The sequence below is a fragment of the Triturus cristatus genome, chromosome 12 (genome assembly GCF_964204655.1).
Source record: "Triturus cristatus chromosome 12, aTriCri1.1, whole genome shotgun sequence".
Lineage (NCBI taxonomy): Eukaryota > Metazoa > Chordata > Amphibia > Caudata > Salamandridae > Triturus > Triturus cristatus.
Window position 1 is genome coordinate 81112610 of NC_140595.1, and position 27651 is coordinate 81140260.

Below are 27651 nucleotides of genomic sequence, written 5' to 3' on the forward strand. Positions count from 1 at the left end.
GTAGACATTACCCCCTATTCCCTCCATGACGTGGAGCAGGGCTAGCCGTGGCGTACGTGGGAGCTCCCACCCCAAGACCTCCGAGAGGCAGAGCAACACCCCTCTCCAAAATCGGTCCAGGGATAGACACTGCCAGACAGTATGTATAAACGTGCCCTCCTCCCGACCACATCGAAGACACTACGGGGAGGCAATCAATCCCGCCCGCCACAGTCGAACCCGGGTAAAATAGACCCTGTGCAAACATTTGAACTGGATGAGGCAAAGGCGCATCGCTATGGCTGTTCCCCGTGGGGCCGCCAAGGCCTCCCTCCAATCCTCCTCCTCCAGCGTGCCCACGTCCTCCTCCCAGTCCCCCCGAAGCCTCTGAAGTGTGGGGGAGCAATGGGTAACCAGGGATTGATAGATCCGGGAGATCTTCTTTGTCTCCAGATCCCCCTTGAAGACTTTCGCCTCCAACGGGCTGAATTCAGGGAGAGATTCCAGGCCTTCCAGGCTAGGGGACAGAGCGTGGCGAAATTGTAGGTACCGATAGAACTGGGACTGGGGCATAAAGAATTCCTTCTGCAAGTCCTGAAAGGACTTGAGTGTCGTGCCCCTCATAACATCACCCAGGGTTGAAATACTTATATCATCCCATCCCTGGAAGCCCTGCAGAGCCACCAAACCGGGCAGGCGCCCATTATTCAAAAGAGGGGTCTCTCGAGTCAGGGTGTTCCACCAACCCATGCGCCGCTCAATTGTCTATGTTTGATATATTTCACTATGAGTAGATTTTTCTGCTATGGTACTTTTCATTCAGCAATTGTGTATCATTTGAGTTTGCTGATGACTCTAGTATTGTAATTTCTCCTCTAGTCCTCCACCCTTCAAGTAACCCCACCCTTCACTCTCCCTCAGATCTGCCTTCTTACCTGTGTCCCTCCTTCTCTACCTACATCCCGCCTCTTTTGAGAGATCAGTCTTGTGTCCTACAGGAGGAAGATTCAGAATCACTGGGTGTTCCTCAGTGCACGGCACGCCAAAGAAGGGAAACCTGTTCCTAGGAAGCTACAGTAGAGATCTTGGTCCTGACCAGCTGCATCCACCCACAGCACCAACATGGGTAAGAGGACGACATGACTCCCAACATTCCTTCTCTAGGGGTGTGTGGGAACCTCATTTTAGTATTCTTAAAATCTATTCTACACAATGCATTCAACAGGGAGATTTTATATTTTATTATAGATACTGATTTTTTGTAGAGTGCACACTGTGGTGCTAATGTTTGCTTTCCAGGGCTTGTAGCAGGAATCAGCCACAGAGTTTGCAGGGACATCAGCTACTTGAAAGTCCTCCATAGCATGGCAAGTAATAAATATTTCAGTGTAAATTGTTCTGAATAGGATGTTATTTAGAAAGCAGTGATTCTTGCAGCCCACAATGTGATCACAAAACTAAGACCTCCGTAAGGTAGCCTTAAATCCTTTACCTGAATGAGCAGCATAAATGAGTTGCAGCCTTCACTGGACAAGGGTGTCCAGAGAGGAATTTGTATCCTTCTCAGTGCAGCAGTGTTTGTTTCATAGGCAAGGAGAGATGCATGGGGCTCTGTTCTGCTTCCCTAATGTCTACTTGCTCCTCTCACACCATCAGCTTCAAGCCTACCCTCTCTGGAAATAAAACGGTCATTCTGTCAATCAGCAATGATCTAACGCGGAATAGGCTGGGCAGTGAGCAAGAAGGTGGGTATGGTAGATGGGTCTGTTAGGCCTGGAAAGAAGGAGTAGACCGTATAAACAGTCCATTTTCATCAGCTATCCCATGTCAAATTTCTCCCTGGGGAAATAGATCCTCCATCCTGAGTGGGCTGGTGCTATTGCAAGGGAAGCCCAGTAACCAGATGCAACTGGGTATTTTTCTATGGACCTGACTCGGGAATGTTTGGAGAATTTCCACAACGTGAGTCAATGGCCTAGTGTCCATGAGGACTTTCCTGCAAATAGTAGGATCTGGAGTGTGAGTCTAAAAACCTTTGTGCATAAAAACAACCTGACTACTCACTTGTGCAACTTGCGGTTGGAACAGTATTTGGAGCCTCCATGCAATATCTCTGATAAGCATGTTTCTGACCAAGAAAAAGGATGGCCATAAAAAAGAGCAATGGTATCTACAGCCATGATAACTACACTGGAAATAGTGTGGTGCTGCTACCTACATTGACAAAAAAGTCTTCTGGTGGGAACCAACTATGTTGGAAACCTGGCAATAAGAATAAATTACTATTGGGTTATAAAATTCCAAACTACTAGGATGTGCAAAGCCACGCCAATAAATTATGTAATGGGATAGAATTGCTGATAGCACAGTTTCTCCTTCATTTAATCAGTTACTAGCTAAACCGGTCTCTCAAACATTTAACACACAAAAGGTGAAGGGAGAAATGTTTGCAAGAGTTTAACCACTGGCAAACGCTCGGGTAGCATTCCAACTCATTGTTCCTTTGCTCACCATGCCTCCTCAATTTGGACCCATCCATATGCAAATCAGTCTTGACCCTACTCCTATAGGGACAGTCCATCCCGAACTGCCAAGCCAGGTCCTCCCTGAACTGGAACACAAGTAAGCCAAGACTGGTTTTGCCCAGATTGGGTCTCTTTAGTCTGGTGTACCTTGGTTCCAGTAGCACAGTGGGCACGGGACCTACTCCTGGGTACACCCTTGCCACTTACGACATTCCCCAAAACACAAAAAAATGTATATGGCTGGTTCCAAACGTATGTACATACTTAGAGCCTGATTACGAGTGGTCCATGTCAGATGCAATAATGATCACATGAAATAAAGTCCGAGACTGAGGTCTTCAAAACGTTTTGAGTGTGATAGTGATTGCCTAACGTAGTGATGTTGATGCTTGCCGCACCAAAATCCACATGCCCCAGTAAATTCCGGGCCTTTGCTCCCTGTTAAACTCCAGCAGGTTTGACTTGACAACTTTTAAGGAAGGGTGTGAACTTGATCACACCTTGTAATTACTGGTTGTGATAACAGAGGTGTTTGAGCAGGTACAGCAATATCATGTGCCACACTATCAGTGCCATTGGAGGATTCCTTGTCACAGCCCAGTCACCCTTCTTCTAAGCGTCTGGTTCTCACAATTCTTCTATCAAACCATACTTTTTATCTGCTCTGGTGTATGAACACTCCTTTAGCAATCTGCCACCCAGTGGTTTTCGTTTCCCTCTTCCCTTTCCTGCAATAGATTGGTGACAGCTTGGGTGCACCATCGGTCCTCTCAGACATTCAAAACATATCCTCACATAGACCGCATTGGGCGGTGTCCTGTGAGCACATATAGTTTTCCTCAATATCTTTCTGAAATTCTCTCTCACACTGAGTGCCATCTGCGCATCACTCTTTAACATCCTGTTCATTCTTTCTACAAGACCATTCACCTGGGGTGAATATAACACAGTTGTGTGGTGCACTATGTTCATACTCCTAAGAAATTCATACATATCCTCAGGAACAAACTGTGCACCATTATGTTTGATTAGTTTCTTGTACACCATCTCTGTAGAATTCATCCTGTAGGAAGCCATTCACCATTCTAGTATTCGAAACACGTACACTTGAAGGTTACCCACTCAGACGTGCAGTCTACTAGATTCAGGATGTACATACATGTCTCCCACTATCAAAGACTCGACCAATCCCAAAAGAGCTAGTTGTTGCGTAGTGCCTTCTAGACAATCTCATACTCCTAACTAGCTGCACATTGTTGCAACATTTAACCAGATCTTCTACCATTCACCCCATGGTTGCACACCAGTACATTTCTCTGGCTGGCCAGCTGCTGCCCATGTCACCCTTTGGAGCTTTAATACTATTTTTTCACTAATTCACTTAAATGGAGCAACCTTCATCCATCTGTGAATTCCGCCGCACACAATATTCAAATTATCCTCTTCCCCCTTTCCCAACATTGGATTTGTCTGGACACCCTCCTACCATGTATCGTTCCACTTTTGTGCTGTTCTTCATCCATCTTGTCTGATTTATGGCCTCTTTACAAAGTCACATGGCCGCTGTCTCTGAACAGGCTGGTGTCACACTCTTTCTAGGCTGTAAGGTGTGACAGTCAGTCGCCATCTTGTTTGCAACACTGCAAATATTCTACCCAGGAACAGCAAGCTCTTATGTCAGCAAACCATTGCACAATTCTTGGCGTTGCTCTTTCAGGATCCTTGCAAGAAAAGACTTGAACTAGGACTTTATAATCAGATCATAATTTAGGCTGGATGCCCTATAAAAAAATCAGAAATGCAACGTTGCCCAACACCACACCACAGCCTTCCTCTCAATTACAGAGTCCTTTTGTTCTGCAGCATTCACCAGCAAAGCCTTTGCGGCAAAAGCCATGGCCATTTTGCTACCATCTGTGCTGTGCTTCCAATTTCCTAAGGCTAGGATCCGTAGTCAACAATGTCTTTGTCAAATCAAAATGGTTCTGCTGAGTCCCTTTGCTGATTCCAGCTTTGATCACTTTGAATGTTTTCTTAGACTGTTCATTCCACAAAAGACTCAACTCTTTCCTTGTCATTCTTGTCAAATTCTTGCCAAATTCTTGCCAAATTCTTCAAGAAACTCTAATATTTTGCCAACACCAAAAACAAGCAGACATCATCTTTGTGTTCAGGCTCAGGAGTCTTTCCAATTGCTTTCACCACATTCAGCCTGGGCACAATTAACTCTCCAGACAACACATGACCTCAGCAATTCAGTGAACTCATTGTAAATGGCCACTCTTCTTTCTTCAGAGCCAATCCATTTGTTTCACATCTGCATGACCATCACCTGCAAGGCAATATCACAATCATCAACCTCTTTACTGTAAACAATTGTGTCACCCTGAAGAAATATAATAATTTGTATGCCTTATAATATGTTCTTCATTACCCTCTGGAATAATACATTTGCCCAAGAAGCCAAAAAGGCATGAAACTGAATCTAAAGCCTGCGGAAGGAGCAGTGAAGGACACCAGGAGCAGTGAGCTCCAGCGCAGCTTCACAGTGTGGTAAGCAGAGAAAAGGTCCATGACGCTGGACACTTTGACGTCACAACACTTGGTTAACTCTTCTAAACATTTTAGGCAGAAGGTGCTGCCTGTTCTGCCCAGATGCTTTCTTGAGATCTCTTAGATCAAAGTACGCATGGACTTTGTCGTTCTAGGTGCTTAATTTGAGCCAGTGGTTGCAGGTGGAGTCCACCAACACTAATTTGTGGGGACCGGCACTTATTTTTCCCCATCAAATTTCGACCCAGAGCAAGGGAGTTAAAAACACACAAGGGGAAAAGGAGGAAGAGAATGGTGGAAAAACGTGACAAAGGGAGGAACTAAAGCAGGAACCTGCTAGAGTGACATGAAGGGGCAACTTGGATTCTGCTGCCTGGATCTCACATTCTTTCATTGGGCGTGCATTGATTTACCAGTCCACCATCTTGAGAGTGACTGGACACAAAGCTATCTATGAACCACAAGTTCAGTATGTCACTCCAGAAAGCAGATACAAATTAATGGATGTTTGACAACTCTGATGAAATGGCAATAAAAATGTATTTAAAAAACAAGTTAAGTCGGGCACCAAGATCAAGGCTCATCTTTTTTTAAATGACTGGAGCCCATCTTCCTTTTGAAGTTGCAGCGGTGGCCGGCACAGGAAAACGCAGCGGGGCATGGTGGGAGCGGGGGGAAGTCGACAGACGACGGAATAGATATAATTAAATAAATAAATAACACCTATTCCGTCGTCTGTCGACTTTACCCCCTGCCGCGCCCTGCCCCGCTCCGCCATGTTTGCCTGTGCCGACCACCGCTGTGAAGTTGGCTGCACTGCCAACTCTTCCAGTTGAGTTGGAGACCAAGGGCGAGATTTACTAATTTTTTTTCTCCAACTGAAATTGGATGCCTTGGGTGAGGGTATAAACAGGGCGGAGCCAGACCTGCTAAGATTGCCTTGCGGCTCCTGTCCTACCTTCTGCTGGCACTCAGACAGGATGCCTTGTGCGATGCACAGCCTTGTACCATGGTGCAGAGGTCAGTGTACACTGTCTAGCAAAGGATTTGTACTTGAATTAATACATTCTCATACAACTTCCCGAGCCTAGGCAAACTCACAAGGAACTCATACACTGGATGCACAATATGAACTGCAACTAACATGCATTGTGAGGGTTTTTTAAGAAATAAACACATTTCTTCTTGTTAGTACCTGCACCAAGGGGGTGTTCGTTTTTGACACAAAGCCTGGTCTATCTATCTTAGTGGATTGTGTTTGCGTAAAATTCTAAGGGCATTTGCACTGATCCACCCCTATAATGCCCCAGTAACGCCCCTAGATGGAATAGTAAATACTCTTGCAAGACTTTGAGTCAATGTCAGTGCCTAATCTGTAAAATAATAAGTGACAGGGCACAAGCTATTTCTTTGGAGGCCACTACACTTTCACCACCTACGGTCCCTTCCAGAGCTGTAAAACGCTGGTGCCCACAACACTTACTTACTGTTACAGTCCTCTACATATGACAGTATGGACTGTACTAGGTGACCCTAAGATGTAAGAATGGCCTGAGCACCCTAGTATCATTTGTACAATATATATTGATTTTTTTATACACTTTCCTCATATGCTTTACTAAAAGTAGTCTGACAGCGCTACCATGTGGGGGACTATTGTAAATATGAGCTGGGGGTTACAAAATCTGAAAGGTGTCAGTACACCAGCACAAATTTAGCACTGGGTGATTTGCTTTGCACCAGTAAATCTGGCACCAGTGTCTCGTACAGAAACCCACAATGTGTGTTCACCAGAGGGCGAATTCAAGGAATTGCAGAACATCACGCAACCCAACACCTAAGGTTGTCTTCCATTGCCTGACTCTCCATTAACCATGTCAGGTACAAGCCACATTGAGGATAAACTCTAGAAAGGACTGAAAACATACTTCTTCCACCGCGTGTGGCCTCTGCACACCTATCAAATGACCACAATGTGACCTCTCATTCCTCAACTCATTCCCCCCTTTTCCATGCTATGCATCCCTTCTAGCTTCCTTCAACTACTCCAACCAAGCAAGGTGAGCACCAATCAAAACAGTAAACAAAACTAGACAATAAATATAGAAATCCCGATGAGATCGACACATGGCAAATTTCATCTATGAATATTTTTTTTTTTTTTCTTTTTTTTTAAAAACCTTTATTCGGATATTTCAGATACACAGCTATTCAGCCGACAACCCGGAGGTTCGGCAGCTCGTCAATCAACATGTGTAATCTTCTACAGCTGTCTTGCAGGAGAGAAAAAAGGTTTCGATTTTTAAAGAAGAACATAACAAGCAAGGCAATATACATCATGTGTTCGCGCCAGATCCCACCGATGCGGCGGCCCCATATCCACCATCAGAACAGCCCTCAAGTGTGGAGGGGAGGGAGAGGCAGAGGCACTAACTTTCTATCAGATTTCATCCGCAAAACTCAAGTCAGAAGTGGGGCTAGGGGGAAAGGTGCTCCTCTGGTGGGTCAGTGGCCGGAGGCAGGCAGATGTACCCCCTATACTGGTTCCACCCCCCCCACACCTTGTGCCATTTCTTGGGCCTCCCCCGTGCACAATACACTGTTTTCTCCCGAAACATGCACCAGTCCATATTATCCTTCCATGCATCCAGGGTGGGCGGGCTAGGGGATCCCCACAATCGTGCAATATCCCGCTTGGCCACCATATTACCAAGGGTCACCCATTGAGTCTGCGCAGCATCGTAGTCTGTAGGGCCCCACACGTTCAAGAGACAGCGCCGCGCCTCTGAGTGCAACACAATACCCGTGACCTCCTGCATCACATCATGGATCTGCTTCCACAATTCCGCAATCACACCACACTCCCATATAATGTGCAGAAAGGTGCCCACCATCCCGCAGCCCCTCTTACACAGCCCGTCCTCGGAGAAACCCATGTGGACCAACCGGGGACCAGTGACATAGACTCTGTGGAGTATCTTCAACTGGACCAGCCGCAACCTGGCGGGGATGGCAACCTCTTTCGGGGAGGAGACAGCGCACTGCCAGTCCTCATCGTCCAACTCAAGACCGTCGCTAGTCCACTGGTCCCGCACCCCCAGGAGGAGATCGGTACGGACGTTCACCAGCTTCTTGTAAATGAGAGAGATTGTGCTCTCCGGCACATGGCCGTCCAAGATCCGGTCCTCCAACGGGGAGGATTCAGGCACCTTCTCCCCCTCAACGAGGACCGACCGCAGCGCATGACGTACCTGCGCGTACCGGAAGTATTCCGTGCCCTCTAGCGCATATTCCGTCTGCAGCTCTGTAAACGACTTAATCCGTCCCTTGGACAGCATGTCCCCCACCCTGGAGATACCAATCAGGTCCCATTTGTCGAAACCCTTAGAGTTCCAGAGTTTCCCCAGCATGTCCGAGTCAAACAGCGGAGTGGCCAGTGTGAGTCTATCCTTCCACCCCAGGGAGTTCGTGACTGCCTTCCACACGTGCACCGCCACCCCGGTCGGCCCCGTGAGGGATCCAGCCGGGGCCCTTGAATAGAGTGCTCTATAATAGCCACCACCCCGCAACAACCACCGGTCCATTTCGAAGCCGGGGCTAAGCGCAGGACCGTAGACTCCGTGGTTGACTGCGCACAGTTGGGAGGCCCAATAGTATCTCCGGATGTCGGGAAGCGCGATACCACCGTCATACCAAGGGAGAGTTAGTTTGGCTATCGCTATACGCGGGCGGCCGTCCCACAGCAGCGAACGCTGTAGACTCTCCACCTCCCGAAAGTAACTGGCCGGGACCAGCTCCTGGGTGTTCTGCAGGGCGTAGAGAAAGCGGGGAAGCGACATCATTTTAAAGAGCGCCGCACGACCGAGGAGGGAAAGCGGCAGCCGCCTCCAGCCTGCCACGTCCCGCCGCAGGCGCGCCAGCGGAGGGAGCAAGTTTCGCTCATATCGTACCGTGGGGTCGGCTGAAATATAGATCCCAAGATACTGAAAGCCCTCCCGGGCGATCTGGATCGGGCAATTCCGCGGGGGAACCGGAGCGTCTCCACACAGGGCGTATAGATATGACTTACCCCAGTTGATGGTGAGCCCCGAGTTCCTCCCGAAGGAAGTCAAGATGTCGCAGACTACTATAAGGGACTTCCGGGGTGAGGTAAGATAGAGCAGAATGTCGTCGGCATAGAGGGAAATGCGGTCCTCGTGGTCGGGGGACCAGCGAATCCCCCTCACGTCTGGGTGCCACCGTATCCATGCCGCTAGCGGCTCAAGGGCGAGAGCGAACAACAGCGGCGAGAGGGGACAACCCTGCCTGGTACCCCTTCCCAAGTCGAAGGGATTGGAGGCCCTCCCGTTAACCGCAACTTTGGCGAGAGGTCCTTCGTATAAGAGCCTCACCCAGCCCACAAATCCGGGCCCGAAGCCGAACTTCGCGAGCGCGGCCCACAAATATGCCCACTCAACCGTGTCAAATGCCATCGTTGCGTCGAGCGCCGCCACCACGGCCGGTTCCCGCATCGTCCCGACCCTTGCGATCACACCATGAATGCGCCTAAGATTCAACGCAGTATTCCGATGTGGGATGAATCCAGATTGGTCGGGGTGGATCAGGTCACCGATCACCCCGACTAGCCGGTTTGCGAGGATTTTAGCAAGGATCTTAGGCTCAGCGTTAAGGAGCGAGATCGGCCGGTATGAGCTGCACCTGTCTCTGGGCTTGCCATCTTTATGGATGACCACGATCATTGCCAGGCGCTGGTCGAGCGGGAGGGAACCCGTCGCCCGCGCCTCCACAAACATGGCTCGTAAATGCGGAGCGATCTTGTCCGGCTGGAGTTTGTAGAGCTCAATGGGCAGGCCATTCGGACCCGAGGCCTTGCCCGGACGCAAAGAACGGATCGCCCCCGCGATCTCATCGACCGTGATGTCGCCATCAAGGTCGTCCCTGTCCACGTCGGAGAGGCAAGGCAGGGCGAGATCGCGCAGGAGTGCACATGAGTCCTCCACAGGCCTGTCCGACACGGATGTATAGACCGTGCGGAAGTGGTCCGCAAAGCACTGGACTATGTCCTCCGGCTCCGTGACCAGGGCGCCAGCCTCCGTCACTAGGTCCGGCACCACTCGATTGACCCTCTCCTTCTTGTCCAGCCACGCTATCAATTTCCCGGCCTTGTCCCCGACGTCGTACAGACGGCCCCGCTGTTCCCTACTCAGAGCCTTGGCTGTGTCAGTCACGAGGGCCCTGTACTCCGATTGCTTAAGGCTCAATTCGTGCAGCGCCTCCTCCGTGACCTCACCCCCCAGGGCCAGCCCTAGGTCTGCGATCTCCGCCTCAAGCTGGGCGACCTCCGCGTCCCTCCGACGCTTGGCCGCTGTAATCAAGGAGAGGGCCTCACCCCGAATCACGGTTTTGAATGCTTCCCACAAGGACACCGCCGACGTGACCGAACCGAGGTTTTCTCGAAAATAACGGTCGATCGCCTTAAGTACCGCACTACGAGTCACAGGGTCTCTGAGATGCCACGGGTTAATTGGGGCCACCCTACCACACACTCCTCTGGCAACATCCATACAGATCCACACCGGAGAATGGTCAGAAATACCTCGTGCCATGTGCCTGGCCTCAGAGACACCAGAAGCGTGCGCGGCCAAAGTAAGGACGTAATCAATTCTAGAGAGACTGCCGTGCGCACCTGAGTGGAAAGTGTACTGCCGTTGTGTGGGATGCAACATTCTCCAACAATCAACCAGCCCTAGGGTGTCTATGAAATCAGGAAGCCACTTCTGAGCCCCCCCCGAAATCCTCTGCGGGTGTCTGTCAAGCAGGCCTGAACCGACCGCATTAAAGTCACCACCCACCACCAACACGCCCTCTGGGAGACCCAGTAATGTCCTCTCTAAGTCCGCTAGGGTAGTGGGCTGCAATGCAGGGGGGACATAAACCGACACCAGAACCAGCGTCCTGCCCTCCCACCGTCCCGCTACTGCCGCGAAGCGCCCCCTATCGTCTACAGTAGTAGAGTCAACCTCAAATGGGAGAGAGGACCTGACTAGTATTCCCGCCCCTCTGGAACCCGAGGTGAACCCGGAATGCGCAACAAACTTATAGCCTTTACGATTGAGTGCATGGCACGTGTTGCCAATCAAGTGCGTCTCTTGCAAGAGGACAATATCAGGGGCACATCTCTTCAGAAATTGCAGTACAATCCCACGCTTAATACGATCCCCCAGGCCATTCACATTCCAACTGAGTATTTTGAGGCCCCTACCCCCCATCCCAGCATGTAAGGAGACCACCACCACCCACGTGGAACCCGACCCGAACCACAGGAGCTTGCATCATGACGCCTTGCAAAACCAAAAACAACAACAACCCCAACAACAAACCCCACCCACCCCCCACCCTGCACCCCTGCGTAAGCTCTAAAGTGCCCCCCAACTTGCAGTGTGCCTGTCGCCCCTTATAAAACTAGTCTACGGAAAGAACCCCAGAGGAGGAAAAGCTCCCCTACCGCCCCCGCCACCCCCCGGACTATCAACCTCCCGGAGGGATCGGAGTCGTGGTACTTAAGTCCCGGGTCAATGTTCGTCACCGGCACCATCAGCGCCACCAGAGCGTTCCACGCCATGCCGCCCTTGGGGCAGAGTGTCCAACCAGTCTCCGACCATGTCGGGTGCCTCAAAAAAGAAAGTTTGCTCTTCGAACACCACCCGCAACCTTGCAGGGAAAAGCATGGCATATTTTAGTCCCATCTCACGCAGTCTCCTCTTGACCGCCATGAAGCCTTGCCGCTGCTTTTGCACCATCTGGGTGAAGTCCGGATAAAAGCTTACAGTAGTGTTCTGGAATGGGAGCGGGCCGGCCATCCGCGATGCTTGTAGTATGGCATCTCGATCCCTGAAATTAAAGATCCGGGCAACAATCGGCCTTGGTGGGGCCCCCACCTTAGGCCTCCCGCCAGGAACTCTGTGGGCCCGTTCGACGGTGAAGAACTTGCTAAGGCCTTTGGGTGCCAGATGGTTCACCACCAGGTCCTCCACGAACAGGTCCACCGACTGCTCCTCCGAATTTTCCGGGACCCCAATGATGCGGACGTTGTTGCGCCTAGCACGGCCTTCGAAGTCCTCCAGCCGGCGGGCGAAGTGATCATTTGCTGCCCGGAGAGTACGGACTTCCTGCTGGAGGCCGGAGACATCGCCTAGGAGGCCGGCAGTCTTGAGGTCCAAGGACTGAACCCGCTCATTAGTTTTGCCGAGGTCGGCCCGAACCAGGTTGACATCTATCGATATGGCATCTACTTTTTGTGCCAGGGTCTCGAATTGCTGCCCAATCGAGGACTTCATCCCTTCGATGGCCCCCATGATGTCCTGCAGGGTTAATTCTGTGGAGGGGGACGCCGCGTCCTTCGAGGCTTCCGACGTCGGGCCCGATTCTCCCGGGGACCCCCTCTGATGGGCATAGCGGTCCATGGTATTAGCCTGGGTGGAGGTGCCCCGCCTGGTGTTCTTGGGCTTCAGCTTTTCGGCGTCCGACCTGGTCGACATCTCAATCCACCGTGTAGACAATCTCCAGGCCCGTACAGGGTAAATGGGCATGCAACCAGTGGCTGGCGCCGCGCACGCCCCGTCCCGGGCGCCCTTGAGACTGGAAGGCGAAATCGAAAGCGAAAGTGAAGTCCCCTCCACCTCCGACGACACCTCCCCGTCCAGGCCGCTGTTGTTCAATTAGGGCACGGGCACTGTGCCAACGCAAGTCCCGGGCACCGTGCGGGGATTAGGCCCCAAACTTCCAGGCAGTATATCTTCGGTCTCCGGTGGGCGATTTCGACCCGGACAACGGTTCCCGCCTCAGCAGCAGATCCTCTCCAATAGTCCGGGCATCAAGTACAGGATAATAGACAGGATAGATGCCGGAGGGAGCGAGGGTCTCGGGAGCTCTAGGCTCACGCGGCCATCTTGATCGCGCGCTAAGCTCCTCCCCACTCATCTATGAATATTAAACATATTTGTGAAATGTCTGTCTTCCGCTGTCAAGTAATTGCATCTAATGTGAGCCTGACTACTGATTTGTTTAGAATCATGGAAGCAAAAAGTGATAATTTACAAATCAGTAGTAAACTTCATCAGGCTTCCAAATGCATGCAGTGATAGGAACCGGGTCGCAAGGATGTGAAATAACTTGCCCCTAAAGTGGTCAAATGCAGAAGCCAGGAATAGTACCAAAGTGGCCAACACTTTAGCCACTATATACCATCTCCTTGTGATGTTATCAGGGACTCCCCATGATGACCTCTTTTTATTCTGAGTGAGCGACAGCATTTGTGAAAAGCCCACCATCCAGGGTAGACTCTTAAAGTAGTTCAGGCTCTTAAGGTGATGTAGGTTCATTTCAGAAGACTGAAATGTGTTGCTGAAGTTAAATATTGGTCTTGTTTTCTCTTTTTCTTTCCTCAGAAGCCAAGTGCGGAGCATGTGGTCCCGGTTACAAGACTCCACTGGATGCAATGAAAGGTAGTGAGATCATTTATTATCTAGACTTTGTGAACAACTTTTACAGGACAGAATAACATTTCTTACCTTCAACATCATAAATTACAATCACATATGGAAATTTTCAAAACTGTAACTTGATTACATTTATTTCCCATCTTTTCTGTGAAAAAGTTTGTTTTCTTGGAGGATGATTACTAAGATTGGAAAATCAAAATTGCTGCTAAGTGAACTGTATGAGCTTTGTCCTATAATTCATATTTATATTTTTAAAATATATTTGCTGCAAGAACATGAAAGGGAATATTTTACTAATCTATTCATCGCAAAAAACCTATTAATCACAAAAATTGTTTAGTCAAAATGGAGACTCTATTCTCAAATATAAATGCTTCATAGAAAAATCCAACTAAAGTCATCAATTCTTTAACAATTATTTGTTTCTACTAAAATACAAGTTATTTTAATGCCTCATTTGTAACAACAACAAACAAACATTTAAGTATTTCTAGAAAAAAACAATGTTAACATAAAAACAGATTCAGAAATAAATGTGATTCTTGAAAATGTAGTAAATTTGATCAAAAACAAATTCATTTGCTAAAAAATAAATCCATTTGTTACAAACGTTGAATAGTTTTGCTAACAAATTAAACCTGGTTGCTAAAAAATATTTGCTACAAAAATGAATCGGTTCTGGGGAAAAAAATCAGCTGCCTAAAACAATTCACCAGATAACCATACCCATTCTTGAACAAAAACTTTCCCAGCCAACTACAAAAGTGCATCACTTTTGAGAGTAAAAAAGGATTTGCAATTCTAATCGAAATCAAGCGGGAAAACAAATTTAATTTGGAGAGTTATTTTTTTAGATTTTCCCTCTTGATTCAAGAACCAAAAACATGTTTTATAGTGATTGCTTATTAAAAGAATTTAAATAATCTATTCTAAGGTAAACATAAAGTTGCCTTTACCATCAATAAGAGACTCAATAATATATATCTTTCATATCTGGATTTTGGCACAAATGGGTTTGCTCATGAATCAGGATTTGATGTTTTGCAGAATTTGCCACACCAGCATGTTTTATTTACACAGCTCTCATCAAGCCAGACAAGTCAAGATTTTGCAGGTAGAAAGCAAACTTTCTAAGTTTGCAAACTTCAGAAAGGGATGCTACATTAGATATTAGTGTGTATCCCCCATACTGAGGATCACAAATCAAAACTGTGAGGTAAACTGCACCCGCAAAATACAGCAGCTTGCAATATCAGTAAATATTGGGTGTGGTTTTATCACGCCAAATAGCAAACGTTAAATGAGGCCCTAAGTGTGCTTTTCCATTATATTTTATAAACCATTCTCACAAAGGTACAAAGCACAGGCCCCATGTTCCTATTTCAATGTATTTGTTTCTTAGGGCAAAAATACTTATACAAAATAGATAACAAATGTATAATTGTTTAATGTTAGTAATAAAGTTGTAGTATTTAATCTTTTTTTTTACGGCACTGAATGTGCTGCTAAAGACCTGTTAGTAGCACTAAATAACCTAAAACTTGCAGGACGAATGAACAGCTAGTGGGAACTATATTTCTACTAAAGAGGCGTTGTCCCTCCTTGGAGGGGGTGTTGCCAATGAGTCAAAAATCTCCTCAAATATGTTGGTCTTCTACAATCTTTTTCAGTGATGCTAATCAAGGCTATGACCCCAGGTGTAGATCCCTGACCTCTGGTGTTTTTGTCTTTTGGTCAGTTTGTTTTTTTCCTTTGTTTATGATGGGTGATCAATCTTGCATTGCTATGGTTCCAAACGCGGGAATTTTATGATAACGATAGGTCTGTGATAATTGTTGTTTTCTCCCAATAGCTCCCAGGGAGGATCTAATCTATGTGTCCTGCATCTATAACAACACCGGCATCAACAAGCCGGACTATCTCTCCACAGTGGATGTGGACCCTAAATCTCCAACCTACAGCCAGGTACAGTGCTAATGTATCCGGGTCTTTCACGCAACTGTAAAAGACCTAGGACCAGATAGTCTTCTGAAATTCCAAGTTCAGCTAGACTTGAAGGACATCTATGACTTATTACCTGTCTGTCCGATGCAGATATGACCATAGATTCCTTTGGCTATTTGTAAAGGAATTCTAAATTTTTCTGAAAAACATTACATTTTTCATCCAATTAATGAAATGTTTTGCCAGACTATTTGAAACAGATGAAGCTGTTTAGACTTTAAAAACAAATCTTGAGTGAAACAGAAGTTAGTAAGTGATATGCAGAATTATGAGCTATGCTGCCTCTGCCTATCAGTAGGTGAGAAACAATCTTTGTATAAACGATAAAGGTGAAGAGGTTTTACTGTAGTGTATTAATAGGAAATAAATGATCCAAAATCAGAATTTTATCTCAGAATAATACTACCTCTTGGTTAAAGAAGGGGTTTTAATTTTAATAGAAAGTGATATTGAAATTGCAAGTAATGTTTAAACATGTCAATTAACAACTCCAAACTTTGTTAAAGTGTTTGTAATATTATTAAAATATCTGTTAAATACTATTTATAAAAGTTGTCAAACTTCATAATGAATATCATAAACATTTTAAAAGAGGGAATTTACTGAAATACCTAAAATCTTTATACTTTTTAAAAGAGGTTGAAATTGTTAGCTAAATGATTCTGTTTGTTAACAATATTTAACTTTCCAGGACAAGATCCCGCTAATTCTATGGTTTGCTTTTTATACAAATTTGCGGCTGCCTTAGAAATATTTTCCCAGTGGAGTAAGCACAGGGAGGTCAAATCACATGGAAGCCACTCATGACAAGGACATGACTGTCCTTCATGACAGTTTTGTCTTTAAAAGCCCAGTGCTTGCTCTAATAATCTCCTGCATACCTACTCTGCGTACAGTCTAGAAGCTGGCTTATAGGGGAATTGTGACATCCCAACAATCTGTGTTCCTTAAAAGCCGCTAGGGACTTTTCAGAAAGCTGGGCCAATCAGAAATGTTGTGAGACTTCCTCTAGTCTACTCTGTCTCTGCCACAGCCTTGGGATACTGGGATTCTTTAACGCATGCCTAAGGTAACAAGCTCTTGAAGTTCAGTGATTTATCTTCCACCCACAGATCATCCACCGCCTGCCGATGCCCAACATGAATGATGAGCTTCACCATCTTGGTTGGAATGCCTGCAGCAGTTGCTATGGTGACTCCACCAAGAAGCGGGACCGCCTGGTTTTGCTTAGCTTGTTCTCGTCACGAATTTACATTGTTGATGTGGGCATAGATCCACGGGCTCCCAAACTGCACAAGGTGCGTATGCTCCACCTGGTAAATGTAACCTTTGTTACTGCTGTAGGTCAGGTCACATAACTCTTTGATATGGCCTCTACAGCAGGCCCTCAAATGGAAGATTATTGATTTCAATCATTGAGCATGCATGCTGATAGGCTAAAAGAGAGATAGTTGAATGCAAAACCAAAGACTGTAGCCCCTTTTTGAACAGGCAAACACATAACCACTCACAGTGCTATATGGCATATAACTAGCTTCAATGGTACACACCTAGATCAAGGGAAACACATGAACAATATCAAATGGCATAGGCATGCAAAAAGTTATAGCACATACCTATTCAAAGTGGAATGCATTGTGCAATGATCTATAAAGCTACAAGCCTTAATAAAAACAACAGAACAACCAGAGAAGTAGACCCATCCACTCAGAACAACAGAACAACTCGAACGGCATATAAAGCCACTCGAAGTGCCCTGCGATGTGCAACCTTCGATAAAGATACACACCTTAGAGAAATAACAGAACATTACACACTCCACCTTACATTAGCCACCCCACAAGTGATAATGTGATCCTGCATTCCATTGTGTAAGACAGAAACATATCTCATAGCCAGCCAGGCAACAGGACAGCCTACCACCCCCCTCAGAGCTTAGGACCCACCTGAATTTCACACTAGTCCCCCGCTGAAGAATGAATTACGTGCTCAATGAAACACATAGCCTGCCTTTGTGTAGATGCACCCTAAGTAGTGCACAAGAAGGCTACAGTCCAAAACTCTGCAGTATATGCACGTCTGCACACAATAACTCTACTCAAAAAGAGCATGCAACAATACAGGACTCCGAGACACAACAGTTTTTACAATGTTTTCTTTTCTTCTTTTGACATTTTCAATGACATTAACCTCAAAAGAAACATACTACAAACTGCCCAAAGCAGCATAAACAAGTACTGCTTGCAGTCCTTGTAGATTTCAGCTCCACGATAAAATAAAGGAGAACTACTTGTTGTGTTTAGTCTATCTTAGCTCCCTGAGCATAGTCCTTCTTCTGTGTCTAAATGTTTCAATATGACCACACACGCCTTCCTCTATATCCATTACCAAGATTAGGTCCATCACCCACAACTATTCTGAACTGTCTACTGCTCATTTAATATGAATGATGTTTATTAATAGCAGAGCACAAGTACATATTAATAAATTAGAAATGTGTGATGCATTCATAATAGAAAATAGAAATAAAAATCCAAATTATAAAATCCCATGGAGAAGAATATACTTTACCAAAAGCTGTTAACTAGTTGGAACTGTTAAAACCAGGATACGTCTGCAGTGAAGGCAACATATTAACTATTTCAATTTTTTAGGAAAATTGGGAGAGGAAGTGGGAGATATGAACGAAAGGCGTGAGGAAAAAAAAACAACCTCAGTTGAGCAATTTCAAGGTAACGCATTAGACAGGACAAGATATAAAAACGACAATGCAGTTTGGGCAGTGAGGTACAGAAAATGGTGTGGGAACCTGGGAGTGCGCAGGTAGATCTTCGAGGATTTTGAGAAAAATATAAAAATAAATAACTGTAAAATGAATGATCAGTAGAATTACAGAAGCTCGAAGACTGGTTCCCTTTTTACTGAAATTTTATCTGGAAATATTTATTCATCTTCCTGATGGTTTATCCAAAAAGGTTTCCAGAAAATAGCTTGAGTCAGAGATGCCTAATTGGGGAATCTAAAGATTCTTCTTTATAATAAATGATCTGTCCCCACTCTGGTGATGAGATTTCTGAAGTAGCCCCAGAAGGTCCTAAGACTCTTTGCTCTTGGTGTTTTGTCGTCCCTTAGGGCTGCCACTCTTTTCCAGGTAGCCTTTGTTACAAAAAAAAAAAAGAAAATGAGCTCTAACGGAATATTGATTTCATAATGTTTTACCTCGCCGGATATATTTTGATGAACTTCTGCACCATCTAAATTGAAGTTTTTTTTAAAAGTTACTTTAAGCAATTTTTTAAAAAACTTAATAAGGAAGGATCTACCGTTTGAAGATTGCTCTGCCTCCACAATCCCATCAACAATGGATTTATTAAAATGTTGATAGTCTTGTTACAAACGGAATCGTTAAAAAGGGGACATGGGGCAAAGTGGTGATTCTTTTACTAATTCTATCGCAAAGATAGGAACATTGCCACCACGAGCTAGGGCAAGATGGACAGAGGCAGGCAGTGGCCACTGGGAGAAAGGGTAAGCTTGGACATCGAAGACCTTCAGGAATGACTTTCTGCGATTCTTATCCATAGGCAATCGAACCTACTGAAGTCTACGTCAAGAGCAACCAGGCGATTCTTCATTCCCTGCACTGTCTGGGCAGCGGCGAGGTCATGATCAGCTCCATGGCAGATCCATCCGGCAAACCCAAAGGTACCAACCACCTGCCCTTAGGGTATTAAGACTGTCAGCAAAGAGCGGGCATCTGCTGGCCACTCATTTCACAGATCGCCGCCGTCTTTCCTTTCAAGGTGCTGTGACCAGTAGCATATGTACTCCATGTTACCCCAAAAACAGAGGTCAGAGCTTGACCTAGCATCAACAGCCCGCATCAAAGAACTGAGACACTGTTCATTTGGTGTTACTTGAAGTAGAAATTGACTGTGTCAGTCCAAAGTATTAACAGTCCAATTGGTAGGCCACATAGGGCAGGATTCTGAGTGTCTTGCTCTATTGCACTTTAGAAAAAGTGATGGCAATTCTAAGCATCAAACACACAAAAGGTGATGGGAGGAATGCTTGCAGTAGGAAGGGCCCAGCCATGAACTGGAACACAAAATGGGAGGACCTGCCCTGGCAGTTCAGGCTGGACTGTTCCCATTGGCGCAGGCTCAAGACTAATTTGCATATGGCTGGGTCCAAACTGATGTGGCATGGTGGGTAAAAGATGGATGGGTTGGAATGCCAACCTTGACAATTGCTAGTGGTTAGACATATTGCAAACATTCCTCCCATCACCTTTTGTGTTTGAGGCAATTCTTAACATGGGTGCAATATTTTTGAAGGGGTAGTGCAGTAGCGGCTCGCCGAGCTGCAGTATTTTTAAAGGGACAATGCAGTAGCTTCACAGTAGGGTTGCTATATTTCTAATTGGATGGTAGTGGCACCCCTTCACGGGAGTTTCTATGTGCCTAATGGGATAATGCCTGCACACTCCACAGTGCTATTTTACGTCAAATAGGCCAAAATCAGAAATTATCATTAGGTATGATGCACTGAGGGGGCTGTACCAGCACTTCAGGTCTGAGCACAAACACACTTCATATAACAGTGCAGGCACTCTTCATCCCTCATGTTACATTACTAACAGGACAATTCCAGCACTTCCCAGTAGGGCTCTGCCAATGCTCCACAAGGGATGTCAAGGTGCCACTGGATTCAAGCTAGCCTGGCTGATGAGGGGTGATGCCCCAATACCCTTCCCAGGATGTGTGTTTCCAGCCCAGGGAAGACCTGGCTTGGCAGTTTGGGCTGGACCATTCTCATGAGGCGCAGGGTCAAGACTGATTTGCATATGGCTGGGTCCAAACTGGGGTGGAGAAGTGAGCTAAAGAATGATGATGGATTCAACCCAGGTCTGTGACTGGGGGTGAGTGTCTGAAAAGTGTCAGCGCTCCGTCCGTCATCTCCATGTGTGTGATATGCCAAGGTGCATCCCAGGTCCTGAACTTTCAAAATGGAGTGACATGAAGGACAGCTGTGAAGAGTGGCTGCGGGAAAAGCCTACTAGTGGTTGGGGAACAAGTATTCGCTACAAATCGCAAACGGGGGAGGGAAGGGTGCGATCCATAATTCCTCCAGAGGTGTTTGAAGGAGTGGGTGCTCTCCTCTTTCAATTGCAAAATGTGGTCAACTAGTGAATTTAGCTCATACTTTGCACTTACATTTGCTAAAAACAAGGCTTAGCTCCTGAATGGGTACTTATGGAATAGACCAAATTCTATGTGTTCCAAGCAAGCCTGGCCCTCAACAAAGGTGTTTGGGGTTTACTCTTAAAGAAAACAAAAAAGTTTTGAAACGGAGGCAAAATTGTGCATTATTACACTAAACATTCTGTAAAAAGAGATAGATATTAGACATTCAAAAATTCTAGATATAAAATGTAATGTGATGTATTAATTTTCAAAACATAGATAGTACCTTCTTTCACTTCTGCAATCCACATTCTACCTTTTTTCATTCGGCACGTTTCATGTAAGTTGTCAATCTTACTATTGGACTATCTACTTTAAAGGGCCAGTGTGGAAAAATGAGAATACACAGAACTTATTTTGACAGGCTGTAGAAAGAAGAGGGAGACACATCTTAAGGAGTCCTATAGGTGCACTTCCATTATACATCATAGAGCTGCAGGCATAAAAAAGCAGTAATATGATAAAAAGGCTATTCAACGTATATGATGAAAAACATCCACCAGTCATGAAATAAGAAGGGACAGTATCTCAAACAGAGCATGTATTCCAACTATTTTGCCCTCAAGCATCAGCTTGTGAAGTTATTAAAATATGCACACTTTGCTACCAAATCTGCAGTGTCCTCAAATGTCCCAAAAAAGCATGATATGTTCATGAGACTAGTTTGTCCTGAGATACTCGCTTTGTATTTTTTTTCTCCTGAAAATACAAGTTCTATCCCCAAATACCGGTGTCTCACATGAGGGCAAATCTTGTTTCACTTGCACATATTGCAATATATTAAAGCAATGTAGGTTATGTGTCAAGTGTTTCTACCACCATTATGCCAAGGATGGGCACCATCATGCAATTTTTACCCATATTATGTCTAGAATTACCACTATTGTGCTAGAGGGGGCATCATGCCAGGCGTAAGTATTAAATGACAAGGATATGCACAATATTCTAAGAATTTTCACTATTGGGCAAGGCCTGACAGTAAACCGCTCAAATGAGTCCCTTACGCATCACAGGAATTACCACCATTATACCAGAGCAGGGCCTGTACCTTTAATGATGCAATAAAGTAGACATAATTAGCCTTCTACAACTTTTATTTATTGGTCAAAAGAGACCCTTGACTGCAGGAATGCTATCTATTCTTTTATTTGGACAGGGGCAGCATTTCTCATTGTTTGCTACACTCAGGGCTTTACGTGGTCCGGGTCCTCAGCTCCGGCAGTTCTAAAAAGCAGATGCTGAGATGGGTCCCTATCGGGGTCTCGATTTCTGCCCTCACCCTCTGCTGGATGGATTTAACCCAGATCTCTTGACTGGGGGTGATTGTTTTGATTTGTTCTTCATTCCGTCCATCAATTGTGTGTCTTTTACTTTTTCGCCCTAAGTGCACCAGGTATGCCCAGACGTCGAAACCGGTCCTAGGATGCTTGTTTCCGGTCCAGGGAGGACCTAGCTTGGCAGTTCGTGCTGGACTGTTCCCATGAGGCACAGGGTTAAGACTGATTTGGATATGGCCAGGTCTAAAGTGCGGTGGCATGGTGAGCAAAAGAATGATGGATTTAACCCAGATCTCTTGACTGGGGGTGAATGTTTTGATTTGTTCTGCATTCCGTCCATCAATTGTGTGTCTTTTGCTTTCTCACCCTCTGCAGCAGTACCACTCTACAATGCCTTTGAGGTAACTTTGAAGAGACTCTTTGTAGATCTTTCACAGTCTCATCATTTCATAACTGAAGCATTTTCAGTATTATATACAACAAAGTCCTAGTTGTTGCTTATTTATTTTATGCCTCTAACAAGCACTGACAAACCAATAGTACTGGTTTGTAGGTGTAATGTTGCTTGTTGTATCATATATCTGGATGCAATGACAGATGCAGCAAATTACCAGTGGGGCGGACCACTGTGCTAGGCACGGATTTTTAGCTTAGGTGTGTTTTAAGCCACGCCCTTAATTACGTGGGCCATGCCCCTTTGAGAGACCCCCCCCCCCCTAGTTTTTTTTATCCCACATGAAGCCCTGGTTACACTCTTAATTGAACCGGGCAGACACTTTTAAGCATGGCTGCTAAACCTGTCCTTAAGCAGTACTGGTGCTTCTTGCAAGGAGAGATGTCCTGTAAATTCGGAAGATTTAGCACAACTCAGTGTGACTTTTTTTGTTGCATACATGTTGGAAACAGCCCACTCCCACTCCGCAGGGTGGTGGTGGACTCCCCGAACACACTGTGGTAGCTTGGCTCGAGTGGTCAGGAATCAGGCTTCGTGCTAAGCATACAACATACCCAAACAATAACCATGCGTGCATCCGTTCCAAAAACGACTCTACACCGTAAAAATTATGAAAATATCTTTCTTTATCTTTTTCTCTTAGTTGCTGATTGGGAAAATAAATAAGTCAATCACAATATACAAATTTTAAATAGTGCAGGTCAAATAAATATTGTCTGAAGATTCAATAAATAGGGATGATCATAAATACAAGGGACATAAATATAAGTGCAGGTAATACAGGCAATTAAATATTCTGAGGCAATAAATACTGAACCAATAAATATTGTACACCAACAAGCCCTGTGGACCAATAAATATAGTGAAGCAATAAATATGTAAAAACTCAATAAATACAGTGCCCCCAATAAATAATTAAAAGTATACAGCAACACTCATGTAATCAGATCACTTTTCAATTCTTAAGGGCTGATTTGGCCCAGGCCCAGCTTGTAGGGTTGTGGAAGGCTTGAGGGGTTCTACTCCCTGGCTGGGACAAGGCTGAGGCCTAAACTGAGGTAGATCAAGGGGGGAATACCAGTGCCCTGGCTTTCTCTCTCCACACAACCTCTCTAGGTTAGTCCCAATTCACCCCTGGCACAGTCAGGTTGGTTCCAGCACCTCCCTAGCCCCTTTAGAGCAGTCTCTCAGGTCTCCACAGGGCCTTAGGCGCCCTCTACTCCACTTACTGCCCTTTTTCTGATGCTCCGACGCCGCTGGAGTCGTGTCGATGCCGTGAGGCGGTTCCGGTTCGATCTCGGCGGCCTCGGCACAATGTCAGTTCTTTGACGACGCCGGTAGGCGGTTCCGGTCCGATGTCGGCGGCCTCGGTTCGATCTCGACCTCCGATTCGACGGCGTCGGGCAGTCTCTACTCGATGTCGACTTCGGGCGGCTCCGGTCCGATGGCGCTCTCGGCTTCGATGACGTCGGCCGGCCTGGCCTCGATGTCGACTTCCGGCGACTCCGGGGTGCGATCCTCACCCCCGACCTCCGGTGCTCCTCCTCTCAGGTTCCGGGCGACTCCGGAGTGCGATCCCCACTCCCGACCTCCGGTACACTTCACCTCGGTCTCCGACGACTCCGGAGGGCGGACTTCACTCCTCCGATGACGCCGCTCACTCGACCTCGGTTAACTTCCTCCTCGACCTCTGGTATTCCTCACGACCTCCGTCGGCGCCCTCTCACGACCTCAGGCGGCTCCGGGTACGACGTCTGCTTCTTCAGTCAGCGCCGCTTCTCCACCTCGGGCTCCAGGTCTTAGGCTACTCGACGCCGGACTCCAGGGAAACCAGTTTCCAGGTCAGGATCTTGCTGCTTTCTGCTTCTAAGGCCTGTTCCTGCTGTCCAGGTCCTTAGGATGAGTTTTTCTGGCTTCTTCCCACACAGGGCTACAGGCTGGGATCCATCAGTAGGGACAAGTATCAAGGGTGGGTTTATGGACCCCACTCCAGGCACAAGTTTCCACCCCTGCTGCTTCACTCCTTCCTCCTTCACTGTTGTGCTGCTCTCTCTTCACCAGTCAGGTGCCAACTGCCAGCTCCAACTGCCAACACTCTCTCTTAACTCCCCAACATTCTAAACCGCCTCCAACTGTCACAGAGTTCTGGAATGTTCTGGAAGGTGCTGGTAGGTTCCAGTGGATGCTGGTGATGTCACAGGTGGCCACCATTTTGTGCTTCAGGCCCTCAGACAGAAGTTTCAGGGGTAGGTAAAATGGCTCCCTGAATCTGCAGCAACACTAAAAAGTCTGGTGGTTCCCAAAAAGGAAAAATTCAAACAGGGTTTGAGGCAAAAGTGGGACAAAATAAATAATGATGAGGAGGGACCACCCAAAGGGCTGACAGGTCTAACACGCGTCCCCCCCAGCTGAAAGTGGGGAGAGCTGCCCAACCCCTTGGGAGTTCTCATCACTAAGGCGGAAATACCTTGAGAGACCGTCTGCATTGGCGTGGTCCACTCCAGGCCGATGTTCCACCTGAAAGTCCATCCCCTGTAGGGAAATAGACCACCTCAACAACTTGGGATTCTCCCCCTTCATTTGCATCAGCCAACGAAGGGGTCTGTGGTCGGTCTGAACTAGGAAGTGCGAGCCAAACAGGTATGGCCGCAACTTCTTCAGAGCCCATACCACTGCAAAGGCTTCACGCTCTATTGCACTCCACTTCTGTTCCCTGGGAAGTAGTCTCCGGGATAGGAAGACCACGGGTTGATCCAGACCCTCTTCGTTGAGTTGCGATAACACTGCCCCAATGCCATGTTCTGATGCATCTGTCTGGACAATGAACTCCTTGGAAAAGTCTGGGGCCCTTAAGACCGGGGCCTCGCACATGGCTTTCTTCAATCTCACAAAGGCCTGCTGACAGGCCTCCGTCCAGACTACCCGTCGAGGTTGTTTCTTGGACGTGAGCTCCGTGAGGGGGGCTACGATGGTACCGTACCCCTTCACGAAGCGGCGGTAATATCCCGTGAGGCCCAAAAATGCTCGGACCTCAGTCTGAGTCTTGGGGGGTTCCCAGGCCATGATGGCCTCGATCTTCGCCTGGAGGGGCTGCACTGCTCCCCTACCCACCAAGTGTCCAAGGTACACTACCGACCCCTGCCCGATCTGGCACTTGCTGGCCTTGATCGTCAATCCAGCTTGTCTCAGGGCCTGGAGAACAGCTTGCAGGTGACGCAAGTGATCCTCCCAGCTGTTACTGAAGACAGCTATGTCATCCAGATAAGCAGCAGAGAAACTTTCCATTCCGGTGAGGATCTGGTTTACCAGGCGCTGAAACGTGGCAGGTGCGTTCTTGAGCCCAAAGGGCATCACACAGAACTGGTAGTGGCCATTGGGCGTGGAGAAGGCTGACCTTTCCCTTGCTCCATCAGTCAACGAGATCTGCCAGTACCCTGAAGTAAGGTCAAAGGTACTTAGATATTGGGCAGCTCCCAGCCGGTCAATCAATTCATCCGCCCTAGGGATCGGATGAGCATCAGTTTTTGTCACTGAATTCAGTCCCCGATAGTCCACACAGAACCTCAGTTCTGGTTGGGCACCCGGTGGTGCAGCTTTCGGTACTAACACCACCGGACTAGACCAGGGGCTGCTAGAAGGTTCAATCACTCCTAGCTCCAGCATCTTAGTGACTTCACTATGAATGCTGGCCTTCACCTTGTCTGACATCCGGTAGATCTTGGACTTCACAGGTGGGCTGTCTCCTGTGTCCACGTCATGGACGCACAGGTGAGTCCTACCCGGGACAAGGGAGAACAACGAAGAGTACTGCCCCAAGACCTGGCGACAGTCCTCCTGCTGTTCAGGAGTTAGAGATGGGGAGAGAATCACTCCCTCCACCGACCCATCCTTTTCTTGAGACGCAAACAGATCAGGGAGAGGCTCGCTTTCCACGTCCTCTCCTCCGTCAGTCACCATCATCAAGATGACTTCGGGCCTCTCATGGTGGGGTTTGAGGCGGTTGGCATGCAGCACCCGCAGGGGCTGACGAGGGGTCTTCAGGTCCACCAAGTAGGTAGCCTTACCCTTCTTCTCCAACACCTCAAAGGGTCCTGACCAGCGATCCTGGAGGGCACTAAGCTCTCCTGGTTCGATCACCCACACCTTCTGGCCAGGCTCCAACTCCACCGGGTGAGCGTTGTGGTCATACCACGCCTTCATCACTGCTTGGCTGGCTTCCAAGTTGTCAGAAGCTTGCTTCCACAACTTAGCCATTTGGCTCCGGAAGGCCAGCATGTAGCTCACCACATCCTGGGGGAGCTTTCTGGGAGTTCTTTCCCATCCGTCTCTCACCAGGTTAAGAGGTCCACGTACAGGGTGCCCATACAGAAGCTCGAAGGGGCTGAAGCCCACTCCCTTCTGTGGCACTTCCCTGTAGGAAAAAAGTAAACAGGGTAGGAGGACGTCCCATTTCCTCCGCAGGCTTTCAGGCAGACTTCTGATCATGCCTTTCAAGGTTTTGTTAAACCTTTCCACCAGACCATTGGTCTGGGGGTGGTAAGGAGTTGTGAACCGGTAGGTCACTCCACACTCCTTCCACATCGCCCGCATATACGCTGACATGAAGTTGGTCCCCCTGTCGGACACAACTTCCTTGGGAAAACCCACTCGGGTAAAGATTCCCATCAGGGCCCTAGCCACAACAGGTGCTGTTATGGTCCTCAGAGGGATTGCCTCTGGGTACCGTGTGGCATGATCCACCAGGACCAGGATAAACCTGTGACCAGCTGACGTTGGCGGATCTAACGGACCCACAATGTCGATGCCCACCCTTTCAAAGGGGGTGCTAACGACAGGAAGTGGTTCCAGGGGAGCTTTCAGCTTCACCCCTGTTTTCCCACTGGCTTGGCAAGACACACATGTCCGGCAGTAGGTATCGGACGACACTTTCATCTGAGGCCAATAAAAGTGTGGGACAAGACGGGCGAAGGTCTTGTCTTGCCCCAGGTGTCCTGCCAATGGTATCTCGTGAGCCAACTCTAGAAGGAAGGCTCGATAACGTTGAGGGACTACCAAGGCTCGTGACGATCCGTGTAGGGGTGCCTTGGGTTCACTGTAGAGGAGGCCATCCTC

At 47.3% G+C, this 27651-nt stretch overlaps 1 protein-coding gene across 4 annotated transcripts in view; it reads left to right on the plus strand.

The window, feature by feature from the left end:
- The first annotated feature begins 966 nt into the window (after positions 1-966).
- The window catches only part of LOC146772632 (methanethiol oxidase-like), a 66389-nt gene continuing 39704 nt past the window's right edge, over positions 967-27651 (plus strand). Inside the window, exons 1-5 of one of the 4 annotated variants that reach the window (XM_085639234.1) lie at positions 967-1105; positions 13505-13561; positions 15411-15523; positions 16675-16860; positions 19147-19267. In XM_085639234.1, the coding sequence (XP_085495360.1) occupies positions 1102-1105; positions 13505-13561; positions 15411-15523; positions 16675-16860; positions 19147-19267 (481 nt within the window). In that variant the 5' untranslated portion in view covers positions 967-1101. The remainder of the gene's footprint in view (positions 1106-13504; positions 13562-15410; positions 15524-16674; positions 16861-19146; positions 19268-27651) is intronic. The other 3 variants (XM_085639235.1, XM_085639236.1, XM_085639237.1) reach the window with 3 other exon arrangements.